The 15,461-nt window shown below is 38.6% G+C and overlaps 1 protein-coding gene across 5 annotated transcripts in view; it reads right to left on the reverse strand.

Annotated features, from left to right (window-relative positions):
- Positions 1–15,461, reverse strand: part of HECW1 (HECT, C2 and WW domain containing E3 ubiquitin protein ligase 1) — a 239,966-nt gene that overhangs the window by 33,761 nt on the left and 190,744 nt on the right. For all 5 annotated transcript variants that reach the window (XM_090142195.1, XM_031599381.2, XM_090142196.1 and 2 more), the window contains 8 exons: positions 12,588–12,773; positions 11,880–12,014; positions 8,458–8,563; positions 8,164–8,260; positions 6,247–6,330; positions 5,505–5,614; positions 2,761–2,881; positions 1,749–1,862 (listed from right to left, as the gene is read on the reverse strand). In XM_090142195.1, coding sequence (XP_089998321.1) covers positions 1,749–1,862; positions 2,761–2,881; positions 5,505–5,614; positions 6,247–6,330; positions 8,164–8,260; positions 8,458–8,563; positions 11,880–12,014; positions 12,588–12,773 — 953 coding nt within the window. The remainder of the gene's footprint in view (positions 1–1,748; positions 1,863–2,760; positions 2,882–5,504; positions 5,615–6,246; positions 6,331–8,163; positions 8,261–8,457; positions 8,564–11,879; positions 12,015–12,587; positions 12,774–15,461) is intronic.

The following is a 15,461-nucleotide window of genomic DNA, read 5'->3' on the forward strand; positions in this document are numbered from 1 at the left end:
CTTTCTCTGCTTTACATTTGGAAGCTCACTACTGTTCCCTTCAGCAGCTTTAGGCCTGAGATCATGTGAGTGAGACTAAACATACAACAGCAAGAGGGGATAGTAATAACTCCACTTGAACTATTAGTGCTACCATGGAACGGATCTGGTTCAATGGACATCATATGGGCAATCCTGGTGATGGCTGGAGTAAAGAACTGTGAACAACATCTGCAACCTCCAGAAAAGAACCAGATACTGCATTTCAGGGCAACACATTAACACATAAAGCTTCATAGTTTATTTTCAATATCATTTAAACTTCGAAACATGCTGAAAGCTCTGATCATACACCATCATATGTCCATACAGCATCAACTATTTCGTAAGGAATGGCTAACTTAGGAGTCCCTCTAGGAGAACCTATATTAGCATCAAACATGAGAAACCCAGGAAGAACGTATCTTCAGATGTATATGGATCAGTGAAAAAACAAATGAATTTGAGAATCAGATTGGTTTATCATTTCTCCTGAGGATACTTTGCCACACACACAAGAAGTTATTACAGATGTGAGGAAAATAACATGACTTTGGCCAATGTAAGCATACTAGAATGCTATTCCAAAAATGCAATATTTTGCATGTTTAAGCTTTACTTGCAAGTCAGTGACAAAATCAGCTGTAAAAGATGACCTCTATTTCATAATATTGATTCCATAGGGTATAGTAAGTAAGAGTTAAAAAAACTCCTGACACTGAGATAACTGGGGAACTCTCTTTTAAATCCATTACTTTTATTTTCCAGTGGACCTAATGTAACTCTGAACTATCTCAGCTCTTCAGAAGCTCTCCACTTGATACGCTATCTCAGAGCTGACAGTGTCAGTGGTTGCTGGAGAGAACTGTGCCCAGAGCTTTACTGTTCCTGTTCTGGTACTTTTGTAATGGAAAACCTATTTTTTGTTTGTTGTTTGATTTTGTTTTGTTTGTTTTTAGTAAATGAAGCCTTACATACAAAGCTACTGAAAAATATTATTTCAAATCTTTGTTACAAGGAACACTGGAAATATGCAGAGTAGTTTCTCCACTAAGAAGAATATGGATTAAGTCTCAATTAAATTGAGGTGATCTGAGGTGGCACTGAAGCTTCAGTTTAGATTCAGAAACAAAAGGTCAGTGGCTTGCTTTAATCATATGTGCATGGTTGTAGAGCTTGTAAAGCTGGCAGAAAGTGTCCTGAGAAAAAATCTTGTCAAGAGAATTCTATTGCTTTCATTTTTCAGCTGGGTGAGTCAAACTGTTATGACTAAACTTTCTCACTTTAGCCAGAGCATAAGTCCACATATAATAAAAAATGTTCATTGGATGGCACGCAAAGCAAAAACATTTGAAGTAAATCTAGATCCATTTTTTAGAGTAAGAGTAATAAAAGGGGTAAAGGCTTTGTCACTAATTATAGACTTGAGAGTGATTCAATGTGTAACCATGGGCCTGAGTTTTGTGTTCCATCCAGTCTAAATATTTATGGCAACAAGGTGACATCAGATTTAAGGACTTAAATTGTCACTTTGAGACATCTAGATGCTATAAGAAAATGAAGAATTTCGGCTATTCTGATTTTTAACAAACGTTTGGTCTAATTAAGATGGATCATTAACACAGAAGTAAAACAAAAAGTAAAATAAAAACAATGCTCAGCCTTAGTCAACTCTATGTTTTGCAACATAACAGCTACTTCAAAATTGAGAGCATTTAGTGGTTTCCTACCCTTCCTCGCCAACAAACGTGATGTAGAGTTTGTTTCGCTGGAGCTCCTTGCGTGAATATGCCATCACCTGGTTGAAGGTGCCTTCGAGTAAGTGGTCACGTCGTATAATTAGCCTGCAGAGGGAAGCAGAAGTAGAGATATAATGACTGAATCTTGTGTGAGTCTGTAAGCCTGAAGGTAAACAAGATCTGGTAAAGAGAGAGATTCTATTCCATAGAAGTCAAATGAACTACACTAAAGAGGATAACCAGTGACTCGGACTCCCAGGTCTGTAAGAATATTGTGATGATGATGCTTGTCTGGAATAAATTGCTTAGTTTCACTTCCTCCCACCTCCAAAAGATGTGATTTGGTAAAAAACCATTCTGATGCATAAATTCAACCACATGCCCAGGAAATACCTTAGAAACATAGAGTCTTTTAACTAAGTAAGATGACTCAATCAAGTATAAGTAGGTACAGAATCTCAAGCCAACTACCAAGCTGTCTAGGAAGCCAGTCCCACAGCTAAGACAATGATCCCCAAAACACATGAAGAGAGGCAAAAATCTCCCTGGTTTAAATCCACAAGGGCTACCAATGCAGAGAACTAACTGAAATTGAAACTGCATAGATGGGATAAGTCATACTCTGATCCTGAATTATGAATAAGTAGATCCAAAGGATTTGGAGCTGCTCCATTATTACAATGAAATAACTGGTAATAATGTATAGTTTATTACCATGGACAACTGCTTGAACAGATGATGATTTTCCTTCTAGTGAATTACAGGGAGGAATATCAACACCCCCCTTAAATGAGTCGGTGAGAGAATATAAATCTGTAAGAAATAGAATTTCTTCACTCTTTTGCAAGATATACACTTATCAGATTCTGATGGTTCACATATGAAGTACAATTTCTGGTGTGTTTCCCACTCTCTATCAGTCAGTGCCTTCATTCATGTCTTTAAACATAAAGACAATGTTAGACCATGTTAGACTATTTGAGTGACTTGTCATAATACTTACTTAATTTTACCTGGACCTTGCCCATATCCTTTGGCTTCAAGTTTTCGATAGAAATTGCGTAGTTTGGCTTCAAAATCTCTCCTGTATGGAGAGGGTGCTCTTGCGCTTGCTCGCTGCAGTCCTGATAGGAAAAAAAAACATTCTATACTGCAAGGTTCTTTTAAATTCTTCCAAATCATGAAGCTGATGTTTCTAGACACAACTCACTAACAAATGATTTAGGAACTTTTTACACTAATACACAGGGTTTTTATGCACTTAGTATTAATTCATCATAATCATTAAATCATCTATAATCATTCATTAATCATAGAATCATAGAATCACCAAGGCTGGAAAAGACGTACAAGATCGCCCAGTCCAACCATCCACCCATCACCAACAGTTCTCAGTAAACCATATCCCTCAACACAACATCCAAACGTTCCTTGTACACCTCCAAGGTCAGTGACTCCATCACCTCCCTGGGCAGCCCATTCCAGCGCCTGACCACACTTTCAGAAAAGCAGTATTTCCTAACCTCCAACCTGAACCTCCTCTGGCACAGCTTAAAGCCATTCCCTCTAGTCCTATCACCAGTTACACAAGAGAAGAGGCTGACCCTCAGCTCACCACAACCTCCCTTCAGGTAGTTATAGAGAGCAATAAGGTCTCCCCGAGCCTCCTCTTCTCCAGACTGAACAATCCCAGCTCCTTCAGCTGCTCCTCAACAAGGCCTAATTCTACTCTACCTGTCATTAATGGAGTTTTAAGTTTCTATAATTCAGTGATTCTGATGACTTCCAGGACCTGTATTTTCTTCACTACAACAGTTAAGTTGGCATAGTGCGTGCATGGCTATGAGTTGCCTCAGCCTTTGACTATGATTGATCTGAATGAAAATGCAAGGATGAGAAAGGCATGATTGAAAGGTTGACATGCATAACTCCCACTCATGGTCATTGGTATTTAGATTTTCTTTTTCACTTTTAAAAGATCTCTCTCTTTTGCATTTAATAGCAGATCTTCTTACTTGGCAGGATTAAACTTCTGGAGCTCAAAGCAGCACTTCTGTCTGGAGCCTAGCACCCCAGCCAAACAGAGAATCAGGTTTCCCAGAGTTAATCTGACTGTATATTAAATGCTTCCAGTCATCAACACAAAAACCCTTTGTGGCACTGAAAAGGATTTCCGTCAGCAAGAAATGTGACATTTTCCTATTATGGTTCACACATAGAGCAGATTTTCAGTAATTTGGGATCTGTTTTGTTTTGAAGTCTGCATTTTCAAAGTGGCTGATTAGTCCTTTTGTATGAAGAAGTGCCATGCCATGGAAAGAAGTCATGGATCATGTCAAAGAATGGATCCATGAAATCCCATTTCCCTTTCCATTAGAAAAGACAATATAAACAAGCTCTTATATGAGAATTTTGGCAGAAAGTCCTCCATAGGAAGGTAAAAAAAACTCAAACACATTTAGTGGGAGCACAAAGTACCATGATTGCCAGAAGGAAAGCACATTACTAAGTCTGTGCCAGTGAAACAAAAAGGAGTATTTACATGCTGTGCAAGGAGAATCCCTTGCAACACTTTTGTTAGACTTTTTGTCCCCCATAACATAAGGGAACTGTGGCTCTCAAGGGATATGAAAGCAGTGGCAAAAATAAGCAAGCAGCATGTTGCCACAAATTAGTATTTGCTCTTTTTTGTCTTTCCACAAAAACAGAGAAAGATCAGTGCATTTCTGTAAGCCATGTTCTTGCCAAATACCTAGATTTTGTCTTGAAGGAGACTTGTTTCTGATCTGTCCTGATGCAGAGGAAAGGGGCTACAGTTATTTACAATGATGTTCAAACTCATTCATGACAAGAGCATTCTGACAAAACACTGGTCTCCTGGAGACAAAGGCTCAGCATTTAACTTCTTGGCATAAAAGCAAATTCATTTCTGCATAGCCACCTCTGAGATTTGGACATCTCTTGTCCAATAATTTTGTTTAAAATCAGATAATATAAATGGGTGTTTTCAAATATCAGCGAAAAATGAATTTCTTCAGATCACATTTCTGTAAATTTCTCTAACAGTGACCACTGGACACAGCCATGCAGTGAGGCTGCAGAGGGGGGGGTGTATATCTTGGCAAAACGGAGACATCAGCTCCTCAAATTTCTATAGCATAAACAATAACTACAGAGACATACCACAGCTGGAAATAACCTTCTCAGACAGCATGTCTTTCTGGAAAATATGTTTCCTGTCAAACTAAAGTTCTCAACACAGGAGGTCAGACAGGATGATCAAGATAATTTCATCAGGTCTTAAAATAGATGAGTCTTGGAAAGAGGTGAAGTATTTGGAACACAAACTGGAGGTGAGTTAGCTCTATAGGAGAAGTATTGCAATAAGCCTTTGATTTGGATGTTGCTCTTTGCTCTTGTCACATAACATGAATGTGCTTCCATGTCAACAAGTTATATTTGAAGCACATAATTCTCTTTTTATTTTAACCCTTCCCAGATATATGAAAAGCAGCAAAATGCATTCTTCCATATGGGCAATTCCTGATTTGTGTGCTCTAGCTACTGTTAACATTTCAACAGACATGTAACAGCAATGGCAACTGATCCAGAACAAAAAGCAGATTTGGAGTGGGCACTGCAATTAACAGGTTAACAATTCATCCTGGTTCTCCATCTGTTCTTTTGTATTTATTAGAATAAATATCAAGACCGCAAGATTTTGAGTTATTTTTCCCATTCCCTTACCTGGAGAATTTTGGGGCGATGAGCAGGGTGAGCAGCGAGGAGAGAAACTGTAACCAGGATGGAAAGTGGCCTGGAGTGGTATGTAAGACATGATATCTTCTTCAAAAAGGCTGCATGTAAAAAGTGATAAGAGAGAGATTTCATACACGTTCATCACATGAGGTAATGCAACATTTTCCACGTAAACTCAAAGGAACACAAAAGTCCTTAACTGTGCTAAAAAATAGTACTTAGCACATAAAGAACAAACTCCCCAGTCCCAATAAAAGTCTTTTTACACAAACAACATTTACTGCACTTAAAGGTTCATTTGTGGGATGTGGCTCTGTGTATATGGACAGCATTACTGTACTAAAATTAGCGATTTTACAAGCAGTTACATTATTTACTTGTATTGTGAAAGAAGAGGTTTTTTTCTTCCTTTTGTAAAAACAACACAACTTTAAAATGAAACATTTTTACTTGATTGTTTTTATCTGCTTTTTGATGGTAACAGCTGAAATGATTGAGCTGACTGTGGATGGAGTTTATTGCACTGATGGAGGCTGTCTTCCAGAAGTAAGAATGGAATGACAGACACTGGCTGAATTATTTTGAGTGACTCTCAGTAACAACAAATCTTATTTTAATTACAAATGGTCTCGAAGATCTAACAAAACCTTTTGATTTATGCTGGGAAAGAGACTGACACTTTATCTGGTACAATAAATAACAATATTATGCTTTTGATCAAATTTCTTACCTCAGCAGAATTACTAAATCTGCATCACAGGACAACTTTTCAAGCCCATGTGTACCCTCTGTCCGAATATAATGGATCTTCTCCCTGAAACATACATAGTATTATTGACGAGTGGAGAATGAAAGAAAAAGGAAGAGAACATGCCTCAATCAAGGCATGAGTTAGATATAAAATTATTGTTCCCTGGCATTTCACCAGTTCCTGTTTCTCTCTTTAAAAAAAATGGCAGACAGCTTAACTGCCCAATTAATCTGCTAATCACACTAACAAACTAGTAAAAAAATTATTTATATCAGTCAGTTGCCTGATCCTGAAGCCAAAGATATTGTACCATATTTTAGAAAACAATTCTTCACCTTTTAAGCCCATGTGTAACATTATAGCTACTGCCACTGACAGACAAGACTTCTTGTTTAAAGTTACAACTAAGACATCACCTTTCATTAACAGCATTTCATATAATACCACTTCCTGTATCTCTGCCCATTCTAGCTGGTAAAAACCACACTAGAATATCAAGAATATGATACCAGTTGATAATCAAAGAAGTTACACGTGTATGTATAAAATCATGCATTTTGCTGCTTTAAATGAATTCTAACAAGGATGGAAAGCACGGGGATAGCATCCCAACAGTAGGTCAGACCCACGAAAAACACAGAGCTACATCCCCATCTGCCAGCATGCTTCTGTAGCACTGCTGTATCCAAGAATAACAAGCATCAAAATATCAAGTCAAAAGATTCTATGTGAAGTCAAAGATGTACTTTAGTACTTCTCTGGATGGGGCAGTCAAACCCTGCAAAAGATGGATATTTGTCCCCTAAGAGTTTGCTTAAGGACAGCTATGTGAGTGTTAGATAGTAGTTTGGGATTACTCCCAACCTAAGCTTCAATCAAAGCAATGACTTGGAGGCAAAAGGCTCAATATCTTGTTACAAATCTTAATACGTGCTGGCTAAGCTGTGTTGTCCCTATCACTAGTCAATTTTGTTCTCTGCTCTGAAGGACATAAAACCATCATCTGTTCTCTGAGAAATGCGAATTCAAATTACAGCTGGGGAAAAAAAGTCTGGAATAATCTGATGGTGAAGATAAAAAATTCTCAGTTACAGAAATGCACATCTTGAATACAAGCAGCAGTTTTCAGTTTTTCTTTCTCATTTTATTTGCATATATTAGTTCCTTCAGGAAGCAAGTCTAATCCTTACCCCCAAAGAACTCTTTGTCTGGCTCTCATGTGTAAATTATGAATCAGGATGGCTATCAACAGAAAGTTGGCTACAAGATCTTGAAGGTTCTTCTCTTGCTCCTCCTTTACTTCTTCACCAGGTCCCCAGCTGCACTTTTCACTGTACAGAGCAAACTAAACCTTTCAGCCAAACTCTGTGCTGGTGTACATTGGTATGGCTGAGACTGAATAAAACCAGCTTAGGTTGTAAGCCAAAACAATTAATCTAACTTCTGGAATTAGAATGAATTTAAAATTGTATTGGCTTTTACTTCTGATTTCTTTCTTTTTTTTTTACACTTCACAGAAAAGAAATGGGTGTAGAGAGATAATTTAATTACTTAGGAAAGGACTACCTTTAAGTCAGGATAAAGAGTAAAGACAGGCGTACTTCATAATACTGCTGCTTATAAAATCTAGACTGACTATGTTCTTGGCTTGAGTATAAATCTGACCACAAGAGAAAATCCTTCTACTGAAATTACTCGCTTTTTGCTGTTCAATCCCATCAAAATTGTATGTTAATGAAAAGCAAGGTGATAACTGTAGAAGAAGATAGTTTCTGCTATTCAGTGATACTTAGTGGCAGTTCTGGATTTTTTTGCAGTAGTTGGTTGAATTTGCTTTTTTCACTACAGTAAATAATTTACGGAATTTGGTGTCAGCAATGTGGAACAAAGCAGTACCTGAGTGCATGGTTTCTGGCCAAACTGGGCTGACGCTCTTGCAGCATCTCAAAAATGTTAGGTTGGCGTAGAAATGCAACAATCTTGTCATTGTAAGCTAGAAAAGGAAAAAAGTAATACAGAGGCTTTATTTACTACTGAGGGGGCCTTTAGGACATTACTGCGATGATGCAGGGGCCCACTGACTGCACTGCCAGTGAGCCAAGGGACAACACAGAGCTGTGTATGTGATTGACTAATTGTTCTAAAAGCTTTTTTTGTGAGCTCTGCTTTGAAAAGGGAAACTTGGCTTACCCAGAGGTAACGTCTCATAATGATGCTGGTTTCGAATAGCTGTTACGAGACTATTGCCTGGTCTGGCCAACAGAGTAACTCCTCTGTTCCGAGAGACTTCAGAAGCCTACAACAAATGAGGAAAGGGGAAGAAATGGGCAAATGGCAATCAGCAGCACATCAATTAGTAAAAATGTTTTTGATTTTTACTTTTGTGACTTTTAGACTGGTTCCATTTTGGTGACTGACTGGAGAACAGAAAGTCTGCATGAAAATTATAGCATTGCAGCTTAAAAATACCAGGTAATGTTGTGCTCCCAAATGGAGGGACACTATTATCCACAGCTATCATCCCTCTTCTATGCTACAGTGAAGGCAACAGAGTCCCGAAGAAAATGCAGGTTAGTAAAGGCCTTACAGTGATGGAGTTCTCTGTCAGTGAAAATAAAACTCTGCCATATTATACAGTATCTTGTTCTAGCATAACTGTGTTTATGTCAAAATTTTTACAGCAATGTTAATTTGAAAAAGAAAAAACCCACAACACTACAAGTGTTCTCTCTGTATTGTTGAAAGGACATTTAATATTGGAATAATATGAGCATGATATAATTCTGTTGAGCACAGGTCAGAAAAGGGCTTTTGCCTAACTTGCATAACCAGAAACAGATATTGAATTGTATATGCTGAAAAAAAGAACATGACTAAAAAGTAGGTAAATAAGGAGGAATAAAGAGGAAATTTATCACTGCTACTTAATTGAGATACTTTACTTAAAGAATGCTACTGTCCTAAACACTGTATCTAGAGGAGGGATTCATGTCAGGAAGGCAGATACATTAGAAGCTGGGCAGACACTTAGATCTGAGGATAATAAAAGCCATAAAACAACAGCAATTTGTCTTCAGTATGTCATTACTTGCTATGTAACTGCAAGTGGGATAGTACAAACTGAGGGGAACACACCTCTCTCAAAGAGGAGTTCCTCCAAAGTGTGGCCACAGGAAAGCCAACTGAGGAGCACTGCTAAAAAATCTATGTCAAGACAAGATGTGTATGGATTCCAACTGTCATTTTACTGGGATGATTCCCTTTTGCTGCACAAACTGTATAGTTGGCAACCAGTTCTGGAAGAAATTGCCTCTACTCCAATATTTTAAATGCTTAGCTCTGCATACATGCAAGTAGTGCCAATCCATTTTCAGTATTATGGCTGAATGCCAGGTCTTCCAGCTGGACAAAAATGAAAACTGAGAAGCTAAATGTGACTGGCAAGTTGCCTTTGGAGCACATAAAGAATAAAAAGTTTATGTGTAACAAGACATCAGTCAATGCACTTCATACATGTCAACACAAAGCTAAACAATAAAAAATCTTGATGATTCTGATTAAACATACTGTAATTGAAAACACAAAACTGTTGTGAAAGTGCACAGTGAAAATTTTTATCTGTGATTCAATTATGATTGTGCTTGTACCTATTTTTCATACTGGTATACATCTGCCAGCTACAAGAGAGTTACTCCAGTGTTAGGGAGAACAGTCAAGCCTGCAGTACTTAATAGGCTGATGTGCTAATCTTGGTCCGATCCCTTTCACCTTTAAAAACAGACAATTTATGACTGAACTTTCAAACAAGTCACATACAATGTACTAACTGCAATGCAATGAATGCCACAGGGATTGATGCAATTTAAACAGCATCTATGTTTTTGTCAAAAGCCGTGTAAGTGTAATGAAAACCTTGGCTGTGAAACTAGTCTTGTCTCCTCTTCACCTCTCTTAAGCAATAGCTTTGTGTTGTACTCTGCTCTCACAGGCACACTCTCTAAGTCTTGGCCCAAAGACGCAACTCCTCTGTGCTGACTTAAATCTTCTCTCCCTCTCCCCAGGTCTCCATTTCACATCCTCATGGGCCAACTGGGTAAATTTGGGAGTCCTGTTGGACAACAGGTTGGCCATGAGCAAGCAGTGCGCCCTTGTGGCCAATGGTATCATGCTGTGCATTAAAAAGAATATGACAACAGGTTGAGGGAGGTGATCCTCCCCATTTACTCTGCCCTTGTGAGGCCACATTTACAATACTGTGTCCAGTTCTGGGCTCCCCAGTTCAAAAAAGACAGAGTTCTTCTAGAAGGAATGCAGCAAAGGGCCACAAAGATGAGTAAGGGCCTGGAGTAGCTCCGTATGAGGAAAGCTGAGTAACCTGGGTCAGTTCAGCCTGGGGAAAAGAAGACTGAGGGGGGCTCTGATCAATGTTTGTAAACATCTAAAGGCAAATGGTTGAGGCCAGGCTCTTCTCAGTGCTGCATAGCAATAGGACAAGAAGTAATGGTCCAAAAAAAACCATATGAAGTTCCATACAAACATGCAGAAGAACTTGTTTACACTAGGAGTGATGGAACACCAGAACAGGTTGCCCAGAGAGCTTGTGGAGTCTCCTTCTATGGAGATATTAAGACCCGGGTGGACGCCTACCTGTGTGACCCATTGTAAGGTACCTGCTTTATCAGGGGGGTTGTACTCGATGATCTTTTGAGGAACCTTCCAACCCCTGCAATTCCGTGATTCTGTAAGTTAAAAATCTCACTCCAATACATGAAATTCTGTGATTTATAGGAAAAAAACACATCCAAACATACTGTGAGGAAATAGCATGGAACACAATGTTTCACGGGCCAAGTTGCAAAGATCTGAATCTTTTCCTTGTAAGTGGTGTGCTTTCAGGCACTGATCCAAAGACCTTGGAAATGAATGGGAATGCTTCCAGTGGAGGAGCAAATATTCCCAGAGGGGAAACTAATAGCTATTACAAGGATGCATAAGCACCATGAGATCTGGGCCACTGAGCCAGTGAGGGTGATAGATGCTAGACAGAAGGCAACTCTGTTTCATCTGCTAATCATGCCAAATCAGTGCCCTTGAAGAGTTTAGTTTCCTCAGAGTCATTACTCTCTCCACTCTCTTCTCTGTACATGACATTTTGCTTTTGCCAGCCCTGCAACCACTTGAAGAACTAAGTGTAGTTCTTGCGTTAGGTTGGCTGAGTAGCTCTGCAGTGTTTCTGTCCTTGACTGGGTGAATTTGTAAGCAAGCCTCAGGAAAGTATAAGCCCAAATATGGATCACCACAGAGGTGGCTTTCACATTCATATCACTTGAATCAGTCACAATAAAAACATTAAAGTGCAGGCTGCTGGCAGAGGGAAGTTGCTGACTGTTTTGTCATCATTTCACTGTGATTTTTAGTTTACTTGTTTATTATTTTATTCTGAAAATGATAAAAATATAAATCTTCATTATCAGCAAAGCGCTCACAGAAACCCTTCAGAAAGAAAAGAGCTCTTACTTCTTTGGAAGATAAAAATCCACAAGACCTTTTTTCCAACACATTTTAAACTGACTGCTGTGAAAAGGTATCAGTGTTGATACTAGCATGGTTACCTCTCCAGCACTGTAGCTACGAAGCCGCTGAAGATGTTGCCTGTGAGTCAAGTGATTAGGGAGACGACCATTCTGCAGTGGGATCCTGGGATCTATGAATGTGGTAGCACGACTGTTGTGGTCAACGAAGAAAGACTGAAATATACAGGAACAATGTGGAGTGGTTATTTTTGGAAGAAGAAAGCCAGCAACTGTGGCAACATACAGTGAAAATCACTAGAAACTGCGTGTCAGAAATCCCCTGTTAAGGCATAGCCCATGGATGGTATCTTCAAATTTCTTAGCCAAATTTAGAACAGATCTTGGAAAATACACGGAGCTACATAGCTCAAAATTACATGTAATAGCCATGAGGTAAACAAGGCGGAAGAGAATAAAATTACTAGGGAACACTGCTTATTTGGTAGCAAAGCCTCATGGAAGCAGACACTGTCATTGTCATGACAGATCTCTACTCTGGATGAAATCTTTATTAGTCCAATACTTTCTCAGATATGCTGTGATATTCCACAGGAAGCTAGGTTACCACTATGCTCTACAACATTTGTTCCTGATGCTTTTTTTCTGCTTTTAAAATAACTCTGCTTGGTGTAAGTGTTGTTTAATCCAAATTTTTACCATTTTTGAGACAAGAATGAGGGATCTTCAGTGACCATGTATCCTGATGTGCTGTGTTAAACAAGTGATTTGTTTTGTTGGTACTCTTACCTTGCCCTGCTGGTCAGTTTTTATTTCCCAGCCACGAGGAAGCTCTAGTCGGGTGTCAGCAAACATGTTGATAAAATTTACAAGGTCTCTGTTGTGCTGATAGCGCTCAAAATTACGAGCATCTCTACGGATCTTCAGAATCATATGCTTCAAACAGGTACTGTTAGTGAAGACTCGATAGGCACTCTTTGAAAAGGAAAACAGAAGTGAGAAAATAGAAGTTCTGACGTCAAAATGACAAGTTTAGTTATTTCTTGGGACATCTGTCCAAAGCAATGAAACACATACTCTGGGAGTTGCATTAAATTGAACAACTGTTTTACACAAACATTTATAAGTGAGAAATATAATCTGGAAAGCCAAACATCCCTCCAAACTGTGCACAGTTACTCTCCATATATACTGCTTCATAAAGCACTCCAAAAAAACAGCTAAAGTTAGCTAAAACACCACCTACTCAAGATGCATGTAGTTGTGTCTATTTCATATCTTTCACAGACTAGCAGAAAGCCTGCTTGTGTGACTGGATGATCCAAGAAAGGTGCAAAGATTGCTGTGAACATGTATTTATGGTTTCATTAAAATTAAGATGTTTTTGGTAGGATTCATCAGCTGAAGAGGACTGCAGTGCAGATGTCTGTATGTGAGTTTGTTGCCTTATTTATGGTCACTCTATAGTGACAGGACAGAAACAGACACATTCAATTGCCTATTTTTGGAAGATATCAATTGCTTCCTGGAACTGAGTATTTGTTTCTGCACTGACTAAAAAGTATGTCAGATGGAGATGTTTTTATGAGTCACATGAATACCATCCTGAAGGCAAGTAGTCATATCTCACCATGGACATTAAAGACACCTCTTAGGAGAACATCCACTTATGCAGATCTGAGCAAGTTAGTGCTGATCCAGGTGCAGAAAAGGAGACAAACGGAACTGTATTTGTGGCCATGGTGTATTCAGTGATACAGTACCACAAAACACAGGCTGTGGCAACACTTTCTCATCCACAGAACACTGCTCTTGGAGCTTAATTCCAGAGAAAAAGTTCAAGGCAGGGTAGGAAACTTCACAGAAAACATGCATTCCTTCTGAGTATTTCACTAGACAGAAAATGAGTGCACTGGGTTATACTGGTCACTGAATTACTAGAGCTCTCTTTATTCTACATGAAATATTTTCTGCTGTCTTTGTCTTCTTGACCAATTAAGTGTCAATGGAGAATTCCTGTCTCCAGTGAAATGAGTCCCAGTGTGTCTATATGTAATCTGCCCAGTGAGTCTGGCTCCAAAAGCTTTGAATTCTGTTTCTGTGTACTTTAATGCATTGTTACCACTACGATGCAATAAAACATTTACAAGCATTAGTTTTATTATGTAAGGTTTATAGTTGTGGTAGTGCTGAGAAGGGAATACTCCTTGCAGCAAAGGTCCTTAATTATGATAAAACATTGGTATATGTTGTGAAATCAAAGAGATATTATCTCTGCCCTGAAAATACAACCTGATTATAACTCAGGAAAGCTTTATGGTCACAAACTGCTGAGTTCCCAGCCTACTCCATTACAGAAGTTCTATTTTCATCTAATGTTTGATCAATAACTCTGATTGGCACTACAGAAACCAAAAATGTAATGTAGATGAATCTCTCAATGGAGAAAAAGTATCTGCATAATTACAGCCTTTCCCTTTTAACTCTAACTGCTGCATAATGTTTTCCAAATCCACCTTCACCGGTATAATTAATAGTTTGAAATTTTAATGGGGGAGTGTTGTTAAAATATAACAACTGCATTAAGCCAGGAGCTATGTGGGTCATTATTTCTGTGCAAATGGAATCTATATGACTATTTGACAGATGTTTCAACAGATTGTTATGGCTTCCATATTAAAGACAATTTAATAAGCTAAAACTGAAGGCTTCTCTTGACTTCTTTATTTCAGTGAGAAATGAATCTGAGACTTAAATCTCTTACAAACTTTTTTTTGCACCAGTATAGAAACATTTGCTCCTTCTGCAAATAACTATACTGAATGAAAATGATACTGTTCCCAGACATAAATCCTTATGTATCACCCTGTCAGTGGAAGAAATTATGTGCACTCCATAACATGGTTCAGGCAATGTCAGATGAGTAAATACGTGCTGCCTTCTGCAGGATTTCAGGAGCTCTGGCAGAGGCTTGGAGAAGGACAGATGGCTTCGATCCACAAAGTGCTATGGCCAGATCTGGACATTTGTCATTACCTAAAAATTGTGCTGAGATAACTCTTCAAGTGTTTCCATTTCTGTTCATTTCAAAAAGAAAGGGCAACCCTATCCAGAAATAGAGCATTTTCCAAATATTCACAAGTCATATGTGGATGCCTAGCTAAATCTGCATTCAAGATAAGGAAATCAAGACTAGAACTTGAGAATTGCATCTTCTTTGAGATTTCCCTACCTACTTCCTTGTGGTAAACCTACCACTAAACTTTTTCCAGTCCACATCAGGTTTGTAACAAAACATACAGACTTACTGTATTAATTTAAAAAAAAAAAAAGTTATTTTTTTTCCAAGATAGCTACACTGACTCAAGTCAGTATTTCTTTCACTGCTTTATGCCTACCTGCTTCTTGAGAGTGCAAACTGGAGTTAATAATTTTTCCCCTCTCTCTGTTCCCCTGAGACTTTTTTGCAATCTGAGTGAGGTTCCTCATGAACATGGCTCCAAAGGTAACAACCTAACTCCCTGCAGGAACAGACAACACAATCATCAACCTGAAATCAAGGGTTCCTGCTTATTCTGGAAGAATAATATTAATAATCTTCTCCATGCCAGGGAATTCCCTGTGTGTGGCAGAATCCTAGCAAGATTTTTCTTGGAGCAGTCT

The sequence above is a fragment of the Phasianus colchicus genome, chromosome 6 (assembly GCF_987193195.1).
Source record: "Phasianus colchicus chromosome 6, bPhaCol1.hap1.1, whole genome shotgun sequence".
NCBI classification, from domain to species: Eukaryota; Metazoa; Chordata; class Aves; order Galliformes; family Phasianidae; genus Phasianus; species Phasianus colchicus.